This window comes from Polyodon spathula, chromosome 4 (genome assembly GCF_017654505.1).
Source record: "Polyodon spathula isolate WHYD16114869_AA chromosome 4, ASM1765450v1, whole genome shotgun sequence".
In the NCBI taxonomy this organism is placed as follows: Eukaryota; Metazoa; Chordata; class Actinopteri; order Acipenseriformes; family Polyodontidae; genus Polyodon; species Polyodon spathula.
In genome coordinates, this window is record NC_054537.1 from 29296013 (window position 1) to 29320055 (window position 24043).

Below are 24043 nucleotides of genomic sequence, written 5' to 3' on the forward strand. Positions count from 1 at the left end.
TTTTATAGTGTTTTAAGACCAGAGTTTTAACAAGAGTTGTCCAGTGCCATTATATGGTCAGCCACATAACACTGATGGCACTCTTACAGTGAACAAACATTCATTATTGCAGACTTCATGGAAGCCTGTTATTCCACAGATGTGCAATCTTCACCTGCTTATCTAGCAGTTGAGATTTTCTGGAAAGGAGATCCAACAGGTGTTCCTAATGAAGAGTATAGACACTGGGCCATGTTTTATATCTTGACCCCAATTTTGTAAAGGGTTAAACAAGAATTACAGCATAATACAACTACCAATAAAATAAAATAAAGTTGCTGTCAAGAGCAGTTCAACTCGTAGTGTCGTGCTAATTATAATATGTTCAAATTGTTTTATTCCTTTCAGAGAACTCAGCCAAACCTTGCCCTTGTAGCAGCTAAATAGCACCCACTGTCTATTCTTTGTGCTGAATCTTCTCTTGTGCTGCTCACATAATGAAACAAAGCAGGAACAGAAAAGAATCCAGTTGCATCACAGTTTGATCCAGTCCTGGTTTCACTAGGAGTTTAGTAAGACACACAAGCTTGTTATCTGTATACTATGGTTAATCAAGCTCTTAAAACCTGTATGCACATGGGTGAAAGTGGCTAATGATCATTTTGACTGAAATTTCTGGGTCAAAACCAATCTTTTGGCTGGCGGTCTGAGGTCAACTCAACAGTAAGAGTATAAACTTAGTTGCAGGAAAGACAAGTCAAGACTTGTTCCTTGTTTTATACCATTAAAATGGTCTTATTCTTGTAAGAAATTGTGTCTTTGCTTTTGTGCTTGCTTCTAAATATGGTCCATTGAGTTATAGAGGGGAAAGTTTGCCCATAACAAAATAACTTAAAACAACAATAATGTAACTGCTGTTAGTGCAACCAAGTCATTTCTGTCTAGTTTTAAAGTATTTATATTTTTCACTTACAATATTCGGTCGTTTTATACTTGCTTCAGATCGGGTACATTACTTTATATCTTTAACAAAGGTTGACAGTGCGCAGAATGACGGGGAGAGTAATATAAGCAAAAATATTTTAATTACCTTACGATTTCGTGTGCTTTCAAAGTAAGATGACACCACTGTCGTTTTTCATACACAAATAAGCTTAATTGACTTGGAAATCGTCTTAAACGGTGCACGCAAATTCCTGCTTGCTTCAATATGAAAGCTGAAAATTAATTTCAATAAATGACATGTTTTTAATAACAAAAGAGCACTCTAGCCTACTTCACAAAAGTAAAAACGGGCTTCTGTAAAACGGGCTTCTGTTATTTTGAACTATCACTGCTTCAGATTATTACCAGTGCTTAATAACAGGAACAACATTTTATTTAGATTTGTAATTGAACTTAAACCCGCAGAAACACAAACCTACTAACTTCCTTACTTAAAATAAAATAAAATTACATAAATACCCGTCTAGTTCACTCTTGCCTTTTTTGGTGATTGTATTTTAATTGGGCTAATACAGAACAAAAACAAACTAAACTAACAACTACCGAGCCTATATTTATCATTTTTCGTAGTCTCCAAAAAAATAAATAAATAAATAAAAAAAATAAACTGCCCAGCATCTTCTGTTGCTGACACGCCACTGCTAACGCTAGCTGTGTAAATAGTGCAGTCCGGACTATGAGTCAAACTAATGTTCGTATAAAGTGCGTTTTATTTTATTTTTTTAAAAAAAAAAAATGATATATCAGTGTTGGATGGGGTCAATAAACGTACCAAATTTAGTCCATTGATTTCACTAAAATGAGTACATCTTCTAATCCCGATTGCATACCAGAATCAACAGGTGGATCATCTGCTAAATTAGACTAAATATCCGACTAAAGTACCTCTGATTTTTGTACCCCACTGAATTCTGTACCCCGTGATTTTACGCCTGCGCAGACGCGGTTTTTCTTTTTTTCGACAGCTGAACGAGAACGCGCCTCACTCTTCTCCTCCACTGAAACGGTGAAGTCGGGCACATTGTTTTACTTCGTTTGAGGAAAGAAAGCATCACTGATACGGTATTAAATTGGCAATGAATGGAAGTCACAGACTAAGCAAAAAGAATGAGCACAAATATTAGGAAGCGTGCCTTTTTTCTTTATTTTAATCCTGTGTTTGGTTTCTATGTAAGGCTTGCCGGTGTCTCTTCCTCCCTCAGTATAGGCTGCACAGACATCTGTTTAGTATGCTGCAATCAGGATTAAATTAGCAGATTGGCAGGATTTTCTAGTCCACTTGATCTGGACTAAATCACTTGTATGTTGCAATTGACCCATGGCCTATTCTGAATGACTTAATTTTTGTTACTGCATTTTAAACCGTTTAAAGGCAAAATTATAACATACAATAGTGTGTTTAGACAGAGCAAATGACTTGAGTGGCAAAATAGTTTGTCTCCCCAGTGCTTTTTAGGTTAGGTGCCTACGGTCTCAATCAAGTTACAGTTCAACAGGAGAAAAATAGAATAGTTCACAAAAATCAGGTGCATGCAAAAACTGTAGTTTTTCACTATATAATGCACCTGGGAGAGGCCATTCTGACTGAATCCTGTCTATAGAGCTCTTTCACTATGTATGCAATAGGAGATTCTCTGCAGTTGTGGAACTCAATTCTAGGCTTAAAATCAAGCAACTTTATCACAGCAGATCACATAGGCTGTGTAGTACTACAAAATAGTCATCATCACACAGATGGAAATTCAAAGGAGTTACGCCATTGCTCCAAAGCAAATCGGGTAGATTCAGCAAAACCTGTAGAAAATACAATTCTTTCAAACCAGGGAGTGGATGAATTTGCTTCATATAGTGAGTAACTGATTCATATTTTGGCATCAATTCTCAAAAATCAGTGACTGTTTAAATAACAATGTCAATTTCTGTAAATCTCTAAAATAAAATTGTCAGTCTGAAACAACCTTAAAACCTGAAATGAGGATTTGTTTGAATACTGAAATGCCACCCTGCTTCCTTCCCCCCCCCCACTAGTTGCAAGGGTAAAAAAACAAGGGACCAATGTCATACATATTTAAAAAACAAAAAAAACCCTCTGTACTGGTAAATAGTTTATCCTTAAATAAAAATCAGTAAAATGCATGGACCTACAGTAGAAGAAACTACCATGTACATAATACACACATTACAACCCCATACAACAGTTAGACAAAGCCCGTTTCATTTTCCACCCAGAAAAAGAAAAAAAAAAAAAAAAAAAAAGCTTTACATGCAACGGGGCCTGTAATATATACACTATTGGTTGATTGGCAAAGAGCAGCCTGCAATGGCAGGCTTTCTTTTGCATCACACTATGTCTAAAGGGCACACTTAACATGCCACCCAAAACCAACTTCCCCAGGTGTAAGGCTTGCAAGAGCTTCCATGAAACATACCGCATGCAGGTTCCACAAGAAGTTAATCAAGCAACACATTTTCTTAAGACATCAAATGAACTTGCAGCCTAGTGTTTGAAAATCTGTAACCCAGTTTCTTTTTCCCCAGCCTTTACTGAATTAAAAACAAATAACTTCAAATATAAAAGCGGAGATGGGAGAAGAAAAAAAAAGCCAGTGTATTCTTTTATCATCTTTATTGCAGCCGATAAAGAATTTATGCATCTGCAATTGTAACCTCGACTTCTACACCAGGTTCAATGCTGATGGACGTGATCTGCTTGACGATCTCAGATGGGCTGTGCAGATCAATCAGACGCTTGTGGATCCGCATTTGAAAACGATCCCAGGTCTTGGAACCTTCACCACAAGGAGTCTTCCTGGTTGTGATGCGCAGAGTCTAGGAGAGAAGTGTATTCAAGTTATAACAAAGCCCATACTGGTTCTCAAATGTTACACCTACGTTTGCATTAATATCACCTACTGCCAGTTCGGAATTTATTTGATAAACCAGCCAAGATCGTAACACATTTATTTTGGGGTTTATAAAACATGCAATCGCAGTGGCATGTACCATTAAAATGTGGCTCAGAATAGCGTATAACTAAATCACTGGAATTCATTTTAAAATATCATCCTCATTGCCAGCACAACAGTAGGTACATGGTGGTATCATTCTTCCCCAAAACACAAATGCTTTGATTTAAACATGATTGAGATTTTAAAAATGTACAATTACTGAAATTATTAATCACAATGGTGTCTGCCCCCTGGTATTAGAATTTATATTAATTAAAATCAGTTATTCCCATACTAAAAGTATTTTCATCTCGATACCTTGGTTGGCATGCGAACAGGCCCCTTCACCTTCAGGTTTTTCTCCTTGGCACCACGGATCAGGTCTGCGCATACTAACAAGAATAAACAAACCAACCGGTTAGCAGGGTCTTGTGCGACTGCACATTGGAAACTACGCAACATGAGCTGGCTCAGAATAGCGTATAAAATAATCACAGATTCATTTAAAAAGGATATCCTCATTGCCAGAATAGTAGTTTTGCTTGCCTCAACCGAGCACAGTTCAAATAGACAGTATTAACTATACACCAGGAGCACAAGAAAACATTTCACTGTAAAGATGCTTACCCTTTTCCAAAGACTTCACATTGCGGCTCGTCAGGGTGATTCGAATGCGGTGGATTGCAACCTCAGCCTCCACAGGTGCCTTGCCAGTGTCCTTAAATGCCTGTAAAAAGTGACAATGGCTTTAACAGAACCCAAACATGTGCCAGGGGCACCATGGGAGGGGGGTTCAGTTGCCCAGAGAGGGAACTGACACTGACATTTCAGAATGTATGTAAATAATAAAACAGGAATTCCTGTTTTGTACCATATCCTGTTGTCATTGTGTGTTTGAACCTAGATCTTGCCTACAAGGGCCCTTTCATTTTTACTCCCTCTCCCCACAGGGTGTGTAACACTACAGTAACCTCCAGGATTACTTAGTAAAAATAGTGGGCAAGTGTACATTCAGTATTTGTTACATAAATAAATGAAAACGAGACTAGCAGTGTACTGGACATCTAAAAAACATCTGTCAAAAAAAATTCTAGAAACATTATCAAATTTATTTCACACCCTGTAAATTTAAATGAAATGATTTTTGGCCAGATTTGTTTTTGCAATGCCCAGTACTGCCAGTCTCACCATTTTTACATTTTCATTTTTTTTTTTATGCAACAAATAGTGAAAGCACTTGCATTTTTTTGCTAAAATCAGCTTTCAGTTACATTATATTTAGGGTATGAATAATTCTGGAGTCTACTACTGTATATTATCCTGAACAAATGAATGTAAAAAAGGCTTTTTTTCAGTACCGAGTGTGTATACCACAATTTGTTAGTTACTCCTGTGCTGGCAAATCATATTGTAATTAGTTTGGTGTGATTTATATAACAAAAAATAGTACATTATCAGATAAAATTACGTTAAACTGTTTAAGTTTTTATATGATAGGACGCCCCTGACACGTGCTGTAAATATGCATATAAACAGACACCTCAAAGCACGACCAGTATGCTGATGCACACCAATGCAGAAGCTCTTCCTAGACAGCGTTTGTTTGTTACAGTACGTACAAGTTTAATCGTGGAAAATACTTTACACCTTTCCTGTATTTTAAACTACGTGATGGCTCAGGATAGCGCATTAAAAAGAAAAAAAAAAGCCACACACACCATTAACGTATTTATTCTGCGCAAAACCAGATGAATCGCACAGACGAGAGCTTATTTCTACATTACACTGTACCAACGACTTTGATAAAGCGGATTTGCTTAAATAAGCTACCGGACAACTTAGGTTGTTTCAACGATAGTATATTACCGTTGTAAAATGTAGCATGAATAAAAGATTAGGCATTATCAATTCTACATCGTAACGTGTACAGACGCTGAAAGCAGAATTTGTAGTTGCTCGTATCAGTCATCAGTACATACTAGCAGCCATTGGCCTTAAGGCGGCAAACTAAAAACCAGGACACACTTAAAACTGTTAAAATGTTTTAACACCTTCCACTGCTGATTTGATTTTTAAATCTCGCCATTCATAGATTATCAAACATGTGCCATATTCTACGGAAAGTATCTGGACGTAATCATACACTACACACGTGGGTTGAAACAGGCCTGATCATTTTAATGAAATACGTGGGTTGAAACAGGCTAGTAAAATATTTATGCATATGAATATATATATATATATCATATATATACATATATATATATATATATTGGGGGGGGGGGGGGGTGTACTATTTAAAGGAGAACCATGAAGTATATGAAAAGTATCTTACCATGATTAAACGCTCCCGGCCGACTTATTCGTAATTGAACTGTGCGAACAGCGGTGAACCAGGATCCTAAACTCCGTCTCTATCGGTAAACTGGAAAAGAAGGAACTAGAGCTTTGACTGCTTTATATATCTCACATCCGGGTACTGGGCGAACTTTGCTCCAAAGACAGGGCCAATAATATCTCACGGTGCTTCAGAGAAAATAATCTACAGAGACCTCTACTGACGCTACGTGGAATTCAGAAATACGGTAGTTTTATTTATTGTTGGGTGCAATATTTCATAACTAGTCTTTTCATGTATTCATTCATTTAAGTAAGTTGGCATAATGCAGTCTTATTAGTCAAAAAGCAACTTCTGTTGTTCTTGTTAATAACAATAAAACTTAAAAAAAATATATTTTATTGCACAGCGATATTTTCTATAGTATATACGTGTTTAAAGTATCTGCTTTCATCAGCTGGTTCAGTATTTATGAGGGCACATTTAGACGATGTGGCTGGCAGCAAGTGGATTAAGCCATAGTCACTATTTTTTAATGTTTTTTTTTTTTTTTTCCTAAATGGGCTGTACAAATAATGTGTTATGGAAATGGTATACCTGGCATATTAACTATGAATACCAATGTTTGCATTAGTTTAACCCTGTAGATAGTGTACTTTAACCAGTAGTTCAAGCGCACTCACCAGGTCGACCGGTTAACAGTGTTCGCTTGCTAGCTGATCCTCCTCTCTTAATGACCTGCGCTTCCTTCTGGGTGATTTGCGTTTCATTTTCCCCCTCTCACGGGACACTGGCACATCAACAATGTGGTCATCTCATCTTTTTCTCCCTTGACTGCTGCTCTTCAGCAATGCTTAACTTGAGTTCAATAATATCAAATATATTCTAACAAGATACTCGACGCTGTCTTTAGGTCCGTCTCACTACACGCAAAGCATTGTGGTCTATTCAGAGAGCTTGGTGGATTTTTTTCTATGGAGAGTCAATGGAGGCGTAAGAAATTTTGTTGCTTCGTGCTGGTTTTCGCCATGTTATAAAATACATCAAACTTATGAAGTATATTTCACATTTGCCCAAGGTCTTTTGAAGAAAACAGCAACATTATCAAATTATGACAATACGTAATTATTATGAAAAATGCTATTTTCTGAGCACTGTCCTGTTCGTGGCACATGCGCAGTAAACACCGTTACGGCTGATCGCAGGGCGTTGATGACAATATCGATTGACAGCTTTCGGAAGCGGGTAACGGGAAATCTAAAAACTATATCATATCAGATATATTTTATTACTATTTTTGTGTATGTTAATTATTTGTGAAATAATTTTATAGCATACATACGGATAAACATTACTTTTTTTTCACCTGCTTTGTCCTAGTAGGTATCGGTAGTTTGTTTACCAGACTATATTGTTGTGTCGTGATAATATTGTAGCGTGCACTGAGCTAAGCAGCAGCAGCAGAAGGTATCGACGCTATGGTTTTAGTGCGTGAGGTCCCGGGTTCGAGCCCGCCCTCCGCCTGGGCGTGGATTGCCTCACACATGTGTGATGCGTTAACCGACATCGCTTCAATATTTTATGTTAATGTTATGTATTTCTAAAGTAACCGGTGTTACCACATTGTTAAATAATTTAATGAATACTCTTAGTTTAGTTTTATTAAAATATATATTGCAATGTGTGTATTAAATGAATACAATAAAGGTATTTCATTTTTCTCAACATGTATCAATGTATTATTTTATTTATTTTTTCAAAACTTACAAATTGCATATATGACGAGATAGTGGCACACATATATGCAGTTGGGGGTCACTGTATGATCTGGATATTCATAATCTGTCTATCAATCAAAACCATATTTTAGCGCCTAATTATGACTGACAGTCTGTTTAAGCGATACAACCAGTGTGTGGTAAGTTAAATTTCCTCTTAGTTTAAGGAGTTAATCCCCGTAAGGCAAAATATCCTTACAGTGTTATCCTTAAACTTAATACTTAAGTGCCTGGTTTCACAGACCAAGATTAGTGCTAATCTTGGGACTACTCAAAGTTAATTTGGGTAAGGAAGTCCAAGACTAGTGTTTCATGCAACTGGCCACCGGAATTAAGAATATTTATTTCCCTGCACAGTGTTTAAACAAGAAAAATGCCGTGACTCTGTGCTGCTATAAACTGTGGAAACTCAGGAAAAAAAAAAAAAAATAGATATTTTAAAATAGTTTTAATCCTACTGTATACATTATTTGATGTCAGTTTGTCTTATACTCTTATTAGCTGTTCTAACCCTCTAAGGAAATGTACTGCACCCATTAGAGCAAGAAAGAGGATGGCTCATGTTGGTATGCAACTTAATTGGAGAAAGAACCACTATTATGGATGTAGCAACTACTATTCCTCCGTCAAGCCTAGAATCTGTGCAATGATTATATGATTCATTTTTAAAAATTGTGATCAGTCATCTTCTTGCTTGATCATCCAGTTTGGAGGCACAGCCTGATCTAGGCAGGGTCTTGGTGGTGCCATACACCTTCCACTTCTTAATAATCATCTTGACCGTGCTCCAAGGGATATTCAAGGCCTTTGATATATTTTTTTTATACCCGTCCCCTGATCTGTGCCTTTCAACAACTTTTGCTATTACAAGAGGGGTGGACACTTATCCAACCAAGTTTTTTATTTTTAATTAATTTTCTAAAATTTCTAGAATATTTTTTTCACTTGGAAGTTGTGGGGTAGGATGTGTAGATAAATGAAAAAAATAATTAACGCATTTTAATTCCAGGCTATAAGGCAACAAAAGGTGAACATTTTGAAAGGGGGTGTAGACTTTGTATAGGCATTATATATATATATATATGAGCTAATTTAGGATTGCTATTACAAGATATATATATATATATATATATATATTATATATGCGTGTGTGTGTGTGTGTGTGTATATATATATATATATATATATATATATATATATACACACACTTATCCAACCAAGCTATTTCAGTTTTTATTTTTAATTAATTTTCTATAAATTTATAGATATATATATATATATTTATGAATGTATATATATATATATATACACACACATATATATATATATATATATATATATATATATATATATATATATATATATATATATATATATATATATATATATATATATATATATATATATATATATATATATATATATATATATATATATATATATATATATATATATATATATATATATACATATACATATATATATACATACATATACATATATTTATATATATACACACATACATACACACTCTATTTTAAAATCTATAACTTTTATGATGTTCATCACTTCTAATTACAGGTTGGTGGTCATCAGGTTCTATGGTGGCATATTGAGCTGTTTTACTCCATCGCCAAGCAGCATAGCATTAGAATGGCACCAAAAACAAATGAAAAACATATAAATCTGCCTCCATTCAGCAACATGCATGTTCACTATGCAACACAGGTGTTCAGTCATACTGCTTCCGCAGGTAATGATCTTATATTTTTAAACATGATAGTCTGTCTGGAAACATGAAACATGTTTGTGTGTAATCCACTCCACTTACGTTTTAAAAAAAATGGTCTGCTTAACAAGAGTGCCTTCTGATGCCGAATTCACCACTGACTTTCTTGAATTGATGGACTGCCTTTTTGACATCCTGAATTCAAGGTAGTTTTGTTATTTTTACTATTTACCAAGTCAAAATTCTGTAAATTTGAAAATGTACTGTATATTAGATCTGCTTATTTTGTATGTACTGTTGCATGCATCTTTGTGTTACAAATAAACATATATTTTTAAATGTGCAGAAAGGATGCTACTGCTATAGGTATTGAAATGTGGTTGCATATTTTCTGTTTAACAGAAGTTTAAATGATTCAAAGCGATGGAGATCAGCCCTTAGCAAGAAGAGTGACAGGCAGCTTTCCTATCAATGAATGCACAGACCAGATATCAGCATGGCACTTTAGGGTTAGGGTTAGGGTTAGTGAATGCACAGACCGGATATCAGCATGGCACTTTAGGGTTAGGGTTAGTGACTGCACGGACCGGATATCAGCATGGCACTTTAGGGTTAGGGTTAGGGTTAGTGACTGCACAGACCGGATATCAGCATGGCACTTTAGGGTTAGGGTTAGGTTTATTAAATTATCGAGATTTTTTTCTACAAACATTTAACTCTCTATTTTTGTAACAGTAACCTTTTCATGTTTATTTTAGAAACTTACCAATGTAATATGTCCCTGTTTAATATAATTTAGGTCTGGCATGACACCTCCACCAGAAGTGTCCTGATGATCTACAATCGCCTAACTGATGCTGGTGTCAATTATGCCTGCACTGCTAGGCTCAATCAAGACTGCATTGAGCGAATATCATGACACTGCATATAGTAGTGAGTTTATTGTTTGAAAAACTGTTCGATTGAATATGGCTTAATAGAGAAGTACAATTTATAATGTATGCCCTTTATTTCAAAAGCAGTATAATTACTGCCTAAGGATTCTAAAATGCTCTTTTAAATTATTGGATTGTACAATTTCAATGTAATGTTAGGTACTCAACTGCTCTCAGTGTGTTCAAGCATGTTGACAGGAGTTACAGTAATACATTTACTGTATAAAACTCGTTCTTTAGAATCTCTTCTCTGTAATAAGAGGCAAAGCAGAACGGGATAGTACTCAGAAAATAGCATTTTTCATAATAATTACGTATTGTCATAATTTGCTAATGTGGATGTTTTTTCCCCCCATTTGGCCTTAATTGTGACTTCCATTTAAGGTCTTAATTTTTCCTGTTCTTGGTTTTTGAACTTGGGATTGATTTAGATTCAGTGACAACTTAAATTTAAATAAATACACATTTAAATTTCCGAGTACATTGAGTGTTTAATATATTTGTCTTGTTTCAACATCTCACTTTTTATACAGTACACCCTCGCTATAACGTTTACATTAATCCTTTTTTAAAAATGTTTTATTTGGGGTCCAGGTTCGTTATAGCCAAATGTTCGTTATAATGAGAGTGTGTTATATATGTATGAAAACCGAACGATTAAATGCTGTAGCTATGCTATCAATTGAAAAAGACATGATGGCTGAGACATTCCTGACTTTAATACTAAAGCCATCGAAGAATTTGTCACTATTACGTCGCAAAGCAAACTTTTTATATCACTTCCAACAACAAACATCCAATGGACAGTGCATCTACCACTGAGGTTTGCCCCTTGGACCTCATCCCTGCATCTGAGGTGTGAACACCCAAAAATTTGGACCACCAGCTGCCACTGGCACTCACTATACATTGTAGAGCAGGGGTTCCCAAACTTTTTTGCTGCGCCCCCTTCTATATTTAGAAAAATATAATTTTCCTAAAACAACATATTGTAACCATAGCCGTAACTATGAGGACATATAGCTCGTGTCCTTGGTTGTTTTTGTGCATCATCAATGCTGATGCTCATTCAAAATTCTGGTAAAGTACAAAAGACTCCTTAATTTTCTTTTGGTTTGCTGTGTAACATAGACTTGGAGATTGAATAGTAAATACCAAGTAGTCATATAAATACTGCCACAGTGCTAGCTATAGCTTGAAACCTAAGTTTGACATCGGTAGAATGTCCGCTCTGGTTACGATGCCTATTGTAACGTCATATGTAAAATGAAAAGCAGGCTCACACAAGCTGTACTAGAGCTTCGTGTTGGAATTCAGGAGTTTATTAGCACAGGTCAGATAAACAATTAAGGACCAAGCCAAAGCAAAACAAAATAATAAACACCTATATCTGTCCTAAATTCCAGTCTACGTCGAGCTCTCACTGAGACAGACTGTCACTCCCAGTCTCACACAACCGCGGATATTTATCTTTTCGCATTAAACCGCGCCCTCCATTCATCAATCCAGGGCATGCCATTCGGACCCCATCTACCGCCAACTTTCTAGGTAATGCATGTCCAGGACTGGTGAACCTGGACAGACAGGCAATCAGTCAACCCCCCACCCCCCCTATTATGTCACTTATTCTCATTGCAGATTTAAATGAGAACGAGCACTTGGAGGATTTAAAACTCCATTTAATTGTTTCACAGCCAAACCCCGTAAATGAAACTGATTGTACTATTATTACTGTATTGTTATTACAGTATAAAGGACAGTAGGCAGCCATGAAATCAGAGGCACTTGCCCATTCATTGCGGCTAAGCAACGTGTAAGAGAGCGTAAATAAATAACGATTTACTGTATATGATTTTAATCTATTATCATTGAAACGTTTGTTTATGTTTGTGAAATAAACTGTACTGTATTAACAATACTAGAATAATAACAGTAATAAAATCGGTTTAATTTACGGTGTTTCGTTGTGAAACAACTATGAGCTTTTAAATCCCACAAGTTCTTACTTTGCATTTCAAAAGCAGAATAAACTAACGAGAAAACGAGGGTGCAATATTTTAGTAATTGCCTAGTCTTTATTAATGTTAATGCAATTACGAAATAGTAATTGTAATGTTTGTCCATCTTCATTTTTTTGTATTATAACTTTATAAAATAGTTTGTCCGTTAATTTCTACAGTGTCCACACTGCAAAACCTGTAAATTAAAAAGCCAATCCCCCCACTTATAAGCTGCAGGTGTACCGAAATCTATTTATTTATTATTATTTGATTTGTGAACAAAATGTGTTTGATATTAAACCCCGCCGCGTCTGCACCTTCAAATGAAGGAGGGCTGGACAACTGAGTCGAAAAGCTAAGAAACTACACAAACTGTGGACGGGGATTGGGCAGATTTAACAAGGGGTGGTCAGATTTAACATGATCCCGTCCTGAAATGGGTAGTTGCCGATTGAGTCAATCCTTTGCAGGGCAACCGAGTCTTACCGCGGAGCTTTCACAATCGTTAGGAAGTCAGAAAAAAAGTATTTTCCAGTCAGTTGCTGGCATCGCCCTCGGTCTAGACAGAATGGCAATATTTTAAAACTCATTACTCAACTGTTAATGCAGAAGAATGAAATCTCTACATTTGCTCGAGAAAAACACAAAAGCAAAACAAACGGTGTGTGTGTGTGTGTGTGTGTGTGACCCTGAATGCTGAAGTGTTATTTTTTGCTATCCTTAAGAAATTATTTATATGAAAATACTGTTTACAATTAACTGATACAATGAACACATTCCGAGTCCTTGAATTGATGTATTATTTTCTTTGTACTTAATCCTAATATTTTACTACATTTGTGCATTACCCGAGTATTTTAGTGGGGAATTTGAATTCAAATTATTAAGAACTAAGCAATGTTACATAAGAATTACTTATTTTGGCGATTTACATGTGTTATGGTAAAATGCATTTTTCATACCTTAAGTGTAAAAAAAGTGCACTGAAGTACACACTGTCAAAATGAGCTCCAAAAGAACACTGTACCTGTTCAATAATAAGTTGACCTCATGAAAACAAAAGTTTAGTACAAGTTTAACTGTTGACTGTACTTTCTGGAAGTTGTTTCTGGCTAAAATGCAGCAAGCTTTATTTTATACTGCAGTGATATGATTTCCCATAGCCTACTGCAAAATATAGCAGCATATTTTCAAAGCATTTACTCCAGTCTAACTTTTCTATATTCAGAAAATTCAAAATTAATAACGAGTGCTTAAAAGACTTAACACTTAATTTGTTCTTGTTTTGTAAAATGAACAGCTGTTCTATTAATGCAAAGATGGTTATTAAAATACTCTATATAAACCTGTTCTTTGTTTGCAAAATTTACAGGCATGGTAACTTGATCTTTCCCCTCTTAAGTATGAATCTCCAGATGAAATAATTAGTATTTTTTAAATTCTGCTTCCAAGCGCATACTGTAATCTTTGACTTTGTGTTGAAAACATAAACATGCCACTGTTCAGTAGAGTGCAGAAAATGCGATAGACATTTGTGCATCAACTAAATCAAACTATTTTTTGATTATAAAGTGTGTATATAAGTCTCCTATAATTTGTGTGAAGTTTTTTTTTTATATCCATATTTCAAAGCCTTTCACAAATACTTTTTTTTTTTTTTTTTTTAAAACCCTCACAACTCAAATAAGCTGCATCAAAAAAAAAAAAAAATTGGATTCAGGTATGCAGACCCCCCTCCCTGAAAAGGAAATTATTGTGTGCATATGGTCTGCAGGCAATTAACTAATTAACTTCAAATCTGGTTTGTTTAAAACATGTCAAACACATTCAGGAGGATATTAAGTTGTCACAGTTCAAGTCTGCTAGTCCATGCAAGTCTGAACATCAATACATTTTTGTTATTAAAATTATTAAAACAACTCATGATCAATCTTGCGAGTTCACATACTTTAAAAGCTACATGACAATAAAAATTACAAAAAAGAACCAATTAAACTGGAATAACGGCACAGAGGTAACTTGTGTAGGTTATAGATGCACTGTATACATTGAATGTTATTATGTGTGTGTGTGTGTGTTCTTAGCCAGACTGCCACATTTATATGTATTGCTGCGTTAACAGTATTCCTCATGGTAGCGTGTATATATAGGGTGATTATAAAGTCTGCTGTTGTGGAAAAAGCATGTAATGCAGAGCAATGAAACTCAGTAAACCACAAGTTATAGATAGCAGTGAATGTTATCCACATCTGTACAAAGTGTTATTGCTTTAACATGGTCTGCCCACCCTTGTTCTTTTATCTTTTAAAACAATAGAATGCAGCTTTTTTCAAAAGGATGTCCTTTAATTTGGAAAGAAAATATTGTTCCTCAGTTGCAACACACACCACTTTGTTGAAGTACATGCAAATGGATAACTAGTTGGTTAAAACATAGGACACAGAGAGTACTTGTAGGAGAAATCTCTAGTTAGGGCCTTGTACTCAAGTGGGAAGCTGCATACTGTGCTAGAGTAAATCTGTGAAACAGAAGTAGGTCACCAGATAAAAAAAAAAATTAAAAGAAGTCCACCCTTTGTTTCTGCCAGGGACTAAAATTGATGGTTTGATTTAAATAAAGTATTTAATGCTATCTGTGTAAAGTATTTGTAGCAGATACCATAATTGTTCATTATATAGTTTGCTGGTAGTTTCATATCAACACAATTGTTTTATTTCAATTTGCTGTTTTCAAAAAGCGTAAACAATATTATCCTAATGGTGATATCACTACCATGTTTAATCACCAATACTATACCAGAGAAGCTTTTCTTTTGAAACCGAACATTATCTTCATATTAAATGTGCTATGTTTTCACAAATTTTAGGTAATTATGTGCTGATCTAGTATTACCTTTACTATTCTCCATAATAAAATAGCAATTGAATCTGAATAGCAGGTAATTACTATTTTAGTGGATATAAATGGTGTTAACTTTTTTCTTTCCCATCAGCCAGTGTCTATAAATGTAAGGTTGAAATTAATTGACACATATACATATATAGCTCTAGTTATAGCTATATTGGATTTCATAAAAGCCTATAATCACTAATGTAATTATATGATCCTGTATGGTGTTGGCTTTTATGAAAAGGTTGGATTGTGTACATTCACGAAAGACAACAGGTTTGTTACAAGGTTAAAATAACCACTCTATAAACTCATAGTTTACCTATTTTTAATTTACCTATTTCTTTTTCCAATAAATACAGTTAACACAGAGGGGGTGAAGCAAGTATAGGTGCAGCACAAATAATTGCAGATGCAAAATTCAAATTGCACTGTGCCCTAGGTAAGCTTGCAAAGTATGCAAATTATTCAACACACTCAAATAATGATCCGCAATTATGATGAGGGTCGAACTGAGCGCATAGATCTATTTAGCGGCCACACTTGCAAAGTTAGAAGCACAGCGAGTAGTAGTCGCTGTATGACATTTGTGGAGAACGAAAATACAAACCAAAAAACAAAAGTAAGAGGAAGGGCAAAAAAGCTCCTCTTGGTGCACAGAAAAGAAAATGTTTTCTGAGAAGGAGCCGAGAGTCCTTATGGCCGAGTTTACTCACCATGAAACAGAGTTGTTTGGAAAAGCCTCAGCCAACATCAGTTATGCTAGTATCCTTAGGAAATGATATGTATTGGCCTGCCATTTTTAGCATGACATACATAAATCTGCCTAGCACTCTGGAAAAGATGGATTGGGCTAGCCCTCCAGACATTCCAACTGTGGTCTGAAATGAACCAGAGGCCAAGTAGTGCAGGGAACACAGGACTTCCATATGTGCAGGGATCGTGGTCCCTACATTGACACTCAATTCAGCTATGAGGTCAACGATGAACTGCAGAGTGAAAGACGATAACGCTTTAGCACTGCATCCTCCGGCATCCCAAACAAAGTGACCCTTCTCCTCTGAAACTTCCCCTTCTCCTCTGAACGTGGTCCTGTCTCTTCAACAAAAGCCAAGTGTCGCCACATTAGAAAGTGTACCACAGCAGCCACCCTGAAGCCGACAAGTCTCTGCAGGTGTGTGCTTTTATACAGCTCTTAATTACTCGCTTCTACAATGGCTTGCACCTTGTAAAAAGAGTTATAGACCCAGATATTCAAAGCAATGTGCAAGCTCCTTGCAAAAATTAGTTATTTTGCACAAAAATAAAATTTTCCAACACAGCGTATAAAAAGAGTTGAAGAGTGCGAAGTTAGAAAATAGCAGTTGTTTTCTCAATTCGCAAATGTGTTTGCGCCACGCAAAACCAACATAGCAGAAATGCACAAGAGCTACGCAGAATTGGAATACTACACGACAATGGACCGTTAACAATACCCTGCCAAGCAGCTATCACAGGTGTACAGTACATTCCAATATTCCTCAGACAAGTCATTGGCACCCCCGAAGTTGCATGCCCACCCCCACAAATATATAAATAAGCTATTAAATGGATAAATGAAACAATGGACCACAGTATAGTGTAGGCTATTCAACATATAACTTAAATAAAAAGACATTGTAGCGACTTGCTAATTGGATAAGTGTCGACATGGAGACGGGCAAAATCTCTATCATCAAACTCCACTCTATTTTACAGAAACGTGCCTGTAAGATGGTGTTCTGAGTAGCTTCAGCCCATGCTCCTACCACAACTATGACACAGTCAATAGCATGTAATGCAGATCATGGGTGTCAAAGTATGCTTCTAATAATGAGAAATAAACATAAATACTTCAAAAAAACAAAAGTCAGCTGTGTCCTTATACCCGAGTGTGGAATTACCAGGCGAGAGAAAAGGAAGAGAAGCTTTTGAAGAATACAACTACAGGGATATTTTACGGATTGAACCCTTGCGCACTGCGGCCCTTTGCCAATGTTGCTGAAGATAGGGCACTTAGCTATACGCATGTAATGGAAACATTCTGCCAAAATATTTTCATTCAAATTTGGCCTACGGAGCAATTCAAATAATTTTGTGCTTAAGCATATGAAATTTGCACACATGCATGCATTTGTATCTAATGTTTATCATTATCACAGGCATTAGCATGGCTAACAAGCTAAATATTTAAAAGGGCCCTCACAGATTCTATGGAATTCAAACAGATAAATCTACGCTGAGAAGTGAGTTTATGATTTCTCTTCAGTCTCTATAATTTTGACTGCTGTCACGCAAAATGAGTACATGTTAGCTATTGTAATTAATTTACATTTTGTGACTTGTTCTCTGTTACTGTATGGCCGGGTCTTGACCGATAGTTTAAAAAATCCGCAGGAGATAGCTCGGCACTACGGAGGTCTGGAATCCTGTTGGAGACTGCTGACTACTGCATGGGTTAACCAGGGTCGGGGTTCCAGCATTCATGCAAGAAGGAACTGCAGCCACTGGCGGTCATGTGAATACTGGGGCCGGGTAGCAACGAAGCTTAGTTTCAGGCAACAGCAGGGCTACTCAACCCTGTCCTGGAGGGCCGCGGTCCCTCCTGGTTTTTGTTCTAACTGTACACAAAATTGATGAACTGGACCAATTCAGCTTCTGATAAGCATTTAACTGGTCCAATTAAGTACTCTAGGGTACAGTTGGAACAAAAACCAGGAGGGACACCAGCCCTCCAGGACCAGGGTTGAGTAGCCCTGGCCACTAACCGTTTTTACAGTACCTTGTGTGTAGTTTTTGTACTGTTTAATTTAGCATTTTTGTACAGCTTGCTGTATTTGTCCTCTGTGCGTTACCGTCGCTGGTAACATAACATGACCAACTGTATTTACTTTTGTTTTTCTTTTGTTTTTTAATAAATCCTGCGCTCCGGGACCAGCATTTCAACTCCACCCCCAGTTGTCTCTCTCTCTATTTAATCAGCGGCTACTAACACACACGGCACGAGCAAGACCCTGTCACACAGTACCATCCAGCTTTTTTCCTCAGTATTGGCCTTGTTCCCACTTATCAAACAGCTATTGCTCCATGTCTGGACTGATCTGGTTTTTGTAATGTGTTTTTATGTAAGAACTGTACTGTATGTATATATATATATATATATATATATATATATATATATATATATATATATATATAAAAAATAAAAATCAAAAAAATCGCTTTCTTGACAAACCTGGGGGGCAATTAATTCAACTCGAAACCGGCTGAACGGGCAGCAGAATCAGAAAGGAGTACCATCTGTACATTAACTTCACATTCAAAATGCAGACGAGATTTACCAATACAGTAATCAGTAGCCTAGCCAACTATTGTATAATCAGTGTATTTGATATTGAAATCTGTGTGAAAGCAAGATAAGGAGGTGCAAACTGTTGCTTGATTGATCCAAAGTTGATATACAGCTGTATGTGTCTATTAATATTAAAGTAAAGCTTTCCTGCATTATACAGGTAGTTGTTTGTTATTTGTCATTATCATTATCCGACAGTCTATGTTACATACCGACGGTATGGTACTGTGCTGTACTCTTGATTATGTGTTGGGAGTTATTCTTTCAGCACCAAGAAAAGTGTGCTTGGGAAAGAGATTCGTTTTTTTTTGGTCCGAAAGAATGATCACGATTACAGCTTTCCCCGTTTATTTTTAAAACTAGTGATGCTGCTATCACAATCGTTCTTTTGAAAATAATCATTATATAGGTGTGAACCGAACCTTGTATGATCGCTGGGTGTTTTTCATTGCTGTAATACCTCGGAAAGTGCCTGCATTTCACTTTAGTGATTGGGTGAGTGCTGGAGTGAAGGCTTACACTTTAAAAGCGTTATTTTGTGCCTTGCAAAACTGGTTTTGCGTTTAGTACATAATTTCGAACAGGGCAGGATCTCACAAGTTGTCAGCCACTCCCACCAAATTGCACTGTGCAGACATATTTGTGCACACTGCAAAACGGATTGTGGCATGCAAAAAGTAGTTTGGAACATGGCACATTTTGCGCATAACGGCCATTTGCAACACGCATAAACCTCAACATGGTACGCAAACATTTCGAATATCTGGGCCGTAAAGTTTTTTGTGGGTCAGCAATTGCCTAACTGCAAGGCAAAATCCTTACATCACATTATAATTTTTGCGCCCGCTTAGTATCCAGAGCCTGTCCAATTACATGCTCTTTTCTTCATTTGAATGGATTTCAATATAATTGTAATGAATTAAATGATGGGAAAGTGCACGTTTGTTAGCAGGTGCAGAATGCCAAGTGAACACTTTACATACGCTGCAGTTTTAGCAGCCAGTAAAACCAGACTTTACGACAGCTAAACAAAATTTACGGCTGCATTACGGGGGTTTTGCACCTGCAAATCACTTTGGCATATCCTTACATCACCCCCAGAAAGAGCAAGCCTGAATTTCAAAATTTATTAATAGCCAAAATGCAATGTATTCCCATTCGATGTACCTGGTTAAAAATGGGAAAATTCAACACAACTTTTATTGGGATAATGAAAGCACTGATTCTGTTTTTGTAAATGTACATTAGAAAATATGGGATACAAAATCACACATTGCCTGTATTAACTGCATTGATATAAAACAAATAACCCAGAACATTTAAACCAATTAGAGGGGTAAAGAAAGTAGCTATACACTAATATACATTAGGATTTATACTTTTAAAAAAAAAAAAAAAAAAAAAAAAATTCCCAATATGGACAACTTACAGGCAAATTGGCCACTTCACAATAAATTAATGAAGTGGGCAATTTGCCCACATTGAAAAACCTGGCCTTGTATGTGCTAAATATGTGTTACAGCACATTCCTGTACATGACATCGTTAGAACAGGCTACCTGGCTACACTTCTTTGCAAGAGGCAATATCCAGTGCTATTTTGCTTTCCTATGTTTTTTCATTAACATTCATTGCATTTACCAGTTGGAGTGCAATGTTTTGACTTCAGAATTTAGCATAGCCTCACCTCCATTAAAATAGTCATCCACTTCAGGACACAAAGGATGTTAAACCCCCCTCAAAATAAATAAATAAATAAAATTAGCATAGCCTCACCTCCACTAAAAACACACACTACCACAATCAAGTGAATAAACTAAACTAACTAAAAAGGCTGTTTAAAACAGAAGTACAAATAAGTTCTTGAAATTCACATGCATCCCAACATGTATGGATAAGATTTATGAAAATGCTTTACTTTTTAAATACTGGTACTTACAATCTGTATATCATTCTAGAAAGTATGTCTGTGTATAATTCCCTACATTTGAAATACACACTGTATACATTATGGACGATTCTAAAAAAAAAAAAAAAAAAAAAAAAAAAAATGTTTTGTTGGGGGATGTAATTTATGACACTTGCCATTTTCACCTTTTCATCACACTGAATTTAATTCATGAATAAAAACATGTAACAAATCGTATCCATGGTATCAAATATTTATGTAAAAAACGTCCACATTGAAACAATAGCAAATACCAACAAGACACTCTGAACTTACACAGATCTGGTGTTACAATGTTCTAAAAAAAAATACAAATCCAAGCAATTCCCTCAAATACTGTTTTTCACGAGTTTGAGTAATCGTTCAAGTTTCAATTTGGCCTTTTTATTTGTTAAATTTGCAAAATATATTTTATATAAATATCTATATATTATATATATATATATATCATATATATTATATCTCAATATATATATATCTAATATATTATCTATATATATATATATATCCATCTACTACAGTCTTTTTTAAAAGAACAGCAGCTGGATCCGTTTCCAAAAATCACTCAATAGAGGAGTGTTCCGGGTGTATAGTAAGGTTAAAACCAAAAAAATGAAATACCCCCCCCCACCCCCATCATATTAAATGGGTTATAACACAATCTAGGATTTCACTCTTCTGCACAGTATTAACTAAATCCTTCTTGTATATTTATTTAAACAATTCATATACTGTTTTAAAAAAAACAAAAAAAAACAGTGACAACACTGTTGCAGCTCTATATTTAACAGCAGCAAGGTACTATTTAAAAAGTTATTCTCCAGACAATAAATAATCTGTCTCTTTGGATGATTTCATTAGGAATTTGATGAAAGGTTACAGCACTGATGTAATTACTACTTACACAGCTTGTACACAAATTTTATATATAAACACACATACATACTGAGCATCAAAAGAAACTTACCACTTATATTTGAATAAAATTCACCAGATGTGATCAAAAAATGGCAGACTGTTTTAGAGCAAGTGCATTGACTTTTTATTGTGCCGATTAACTACTGACATCACGAATATGCTGCAAAATGATCTTTCGATATTAGGCAGGTGCTACGACTCTTGGTCTCCCAGTTCGTGGACTGCCATTGACAGTGTGTCTGGTTATACCGTCTTGCCAGGTTTGAAATTGCTGGCTGTGAGCACCCAAGACAGCGAGTCACAGTACACTGCCCTAGTCCAGCCTCCAACATGCCAATTGCACGAAGGAGCTGCTCTCTTGACAGATGTGGCATGCTGTTTTTTTTTTCTGGAATTCTTTATTGCTTTTATTCAAGCTTGCAATTCAACAGCTGAAATCACTCTATATCCAGTATCCAATCAACTGTCCCACTAATTAGGTGATTAAGTGCATATGCTTCAGTCATAGTCACTGAAGCGGGTCATGGTCAAGGATGAATGATCGAGTGATTAAAAAGAAACCAAAAAGCATTTTTGTCAATATCCGTCATTTATACAATGTCGTATAATAGTGATACGTTTCTTTTGATGCTCTCTCTGTGTATGTGTGTGTGTGTGTATATATTTATATACATACATACACAAATACAACAGTAGTTTGTAAATACATTAAGTAAACTAGGTATAATTAGGAACCACGTTGTATCCATTTTCACAAGATGGCATTACTGAAATGCAATGAATATTCAAAATTCATCTGGAATGCAGTTTCCCGTTACCAAATCCATTCCTTTGTAACACAGAACTTATTTAAAACTCCAAAACTGGAGGAAGAGGAGCAGGAGTGAAGTTTTCATATTTGTTTAAAAACAAATGCCCTTCTCACCCCTTCCAGAAAACTGCTTTGAACTTGTACTCCACTTGCAAGACACCCCAAACAGTAGGGGGTACCCCCATCTCCTTGCAAGTGTTTATGAATGCATTGTGATATTTAGGCTTGCTACTTTTGGATTTTAAAAATCGGTAAAGCTTGCTAAATGTTGAATACCCAAAAAATAGTTCAACTGAAATAAATTTATATACAATAAACATTGGTAAACCCACTTGCTATTTTTAAATTTAGAGATCTCTAGTTTGTGTAGTTTTAATACTTGCTGACTGTCCCGTCTCCGTTCCGCTCCGAATGGCTAGGGGTCATTGTCAGTCAATTCAGTGACTACTGTAGTTTCAACACCAGTCACTTCATCCTATTCTGACAGATCTCATTGACTGAAGCAGCGCTAGAATGCTCTCATTCATTTAAATCATTGTCAATCAAACTTACACCAACTGTGCACTTTTCATTTGCCAGCTACAGCGCCTGTCATTCACAGCGCATACTTTGAAATTAGCGGGTTAAGGTGTAGGTAAGCTTTTGCTATAGGTATATACAGCGACAGTTACTAGTTTGATTTGAAAATGGAGGAGGCTGTGTGGTCCAGTGGTTAAAGAAACAGGCTTGCAACCAGCAGATCCCTGGTTCAAATCCCAGTTCAGCTCTTTGCGAGACCCTGAGCAAGTCACTTAACCTCCTCATGCTCAGTCTTTCAGATGAGACGTAAGTGACTCTGCAGCTGATGCAGAATTCATACATATCTTGTGAATTCACACATCTCATATCTTGTAAAGCGCTTTGTGATTGTGGTCCACTATGAAAGGCACTATATAAAGATTATTATTAATATTATGCACAACACCCTGAATGATGGCTGAAGCCTCTGAGTCAGGAGGAAACTGCCTGCCTTGCCTTCAGTGAGTCCAGCTGTGCTGAAGCAGGAGAGGGGGAGCTCAGACTCCAAATAGCTCTCTAACTGCAAGTTAATTCTGTTCAGCTAACTAATGTTTTATTCTGTGCATATTATTTGCTATAAAAGTCTATGCAATACACTTTTATATTGCATTTTCTACAGTTCATTTGAGACCATTTTTATATTTCTGTAGGATCTTTATCTATACAAGGTAGTTCTGCTGTGACCAAATTTTATTTCAACTAGAATGTTGGTAACCATGGTTTTGTTGCATGCTGAATATGATTCAAGGGGTTTTGTTACACAAGACATTTCTCAGTTTTTTTTTTTTTTTTTTTTTTCTAATTCAGCCACTCTGCTTCAATTGAAAAATTGCGATCG

The 24043-nt window shown here is 36.0% G+C and overlaps 1 protein-coding gene and 2 non-coding genes across 3 annotated transcripts; all 3 read right to left on the bottom strand.

Moving 5' to 3' along the window:
* Positions 1–3595: 3595 nt before the first annotated feature.
* On the bottom strand, positions 3596–6375 carry rps20 (ribosomal protein S20). Its single transcript, XM_041247574.1, has 4 exons — positions 6268–6375; positions 4560–4659; positions 4251–4324; positions 3596–3813 (listed from the first exon to the last, which is right to left on the bottom strand). The coding sequence occupies exons 1-4, from the start codon at positions 6268–6270 to the stop codon at positions 3631–3633; spliced, it is 360 nt and encodes a 119-aa protein (XP_041103508.1). The 5' UTR covers positions 6271–6375; the 3' UTR covers positions 3596–3630.
* LOC121315215 lies at positions 3995–4060 on the bottom strand. The gene has a single exon (XR_005950219.1). It is a non-coding gene; the product is annotated as a small nucleolar RNA U54 (small nucleolar RNA).
* LOC121315214 lies at positions 4396–4459 on the bottom strand. Its single transcript, XR_005950218.1, has one exon. It is a non-coding gene; the product is annotated as a small nucleolar RNA U54 (small nucleolar RNA).
* Positions 6376–24043: the final 17668 nt, after the last annotated feature.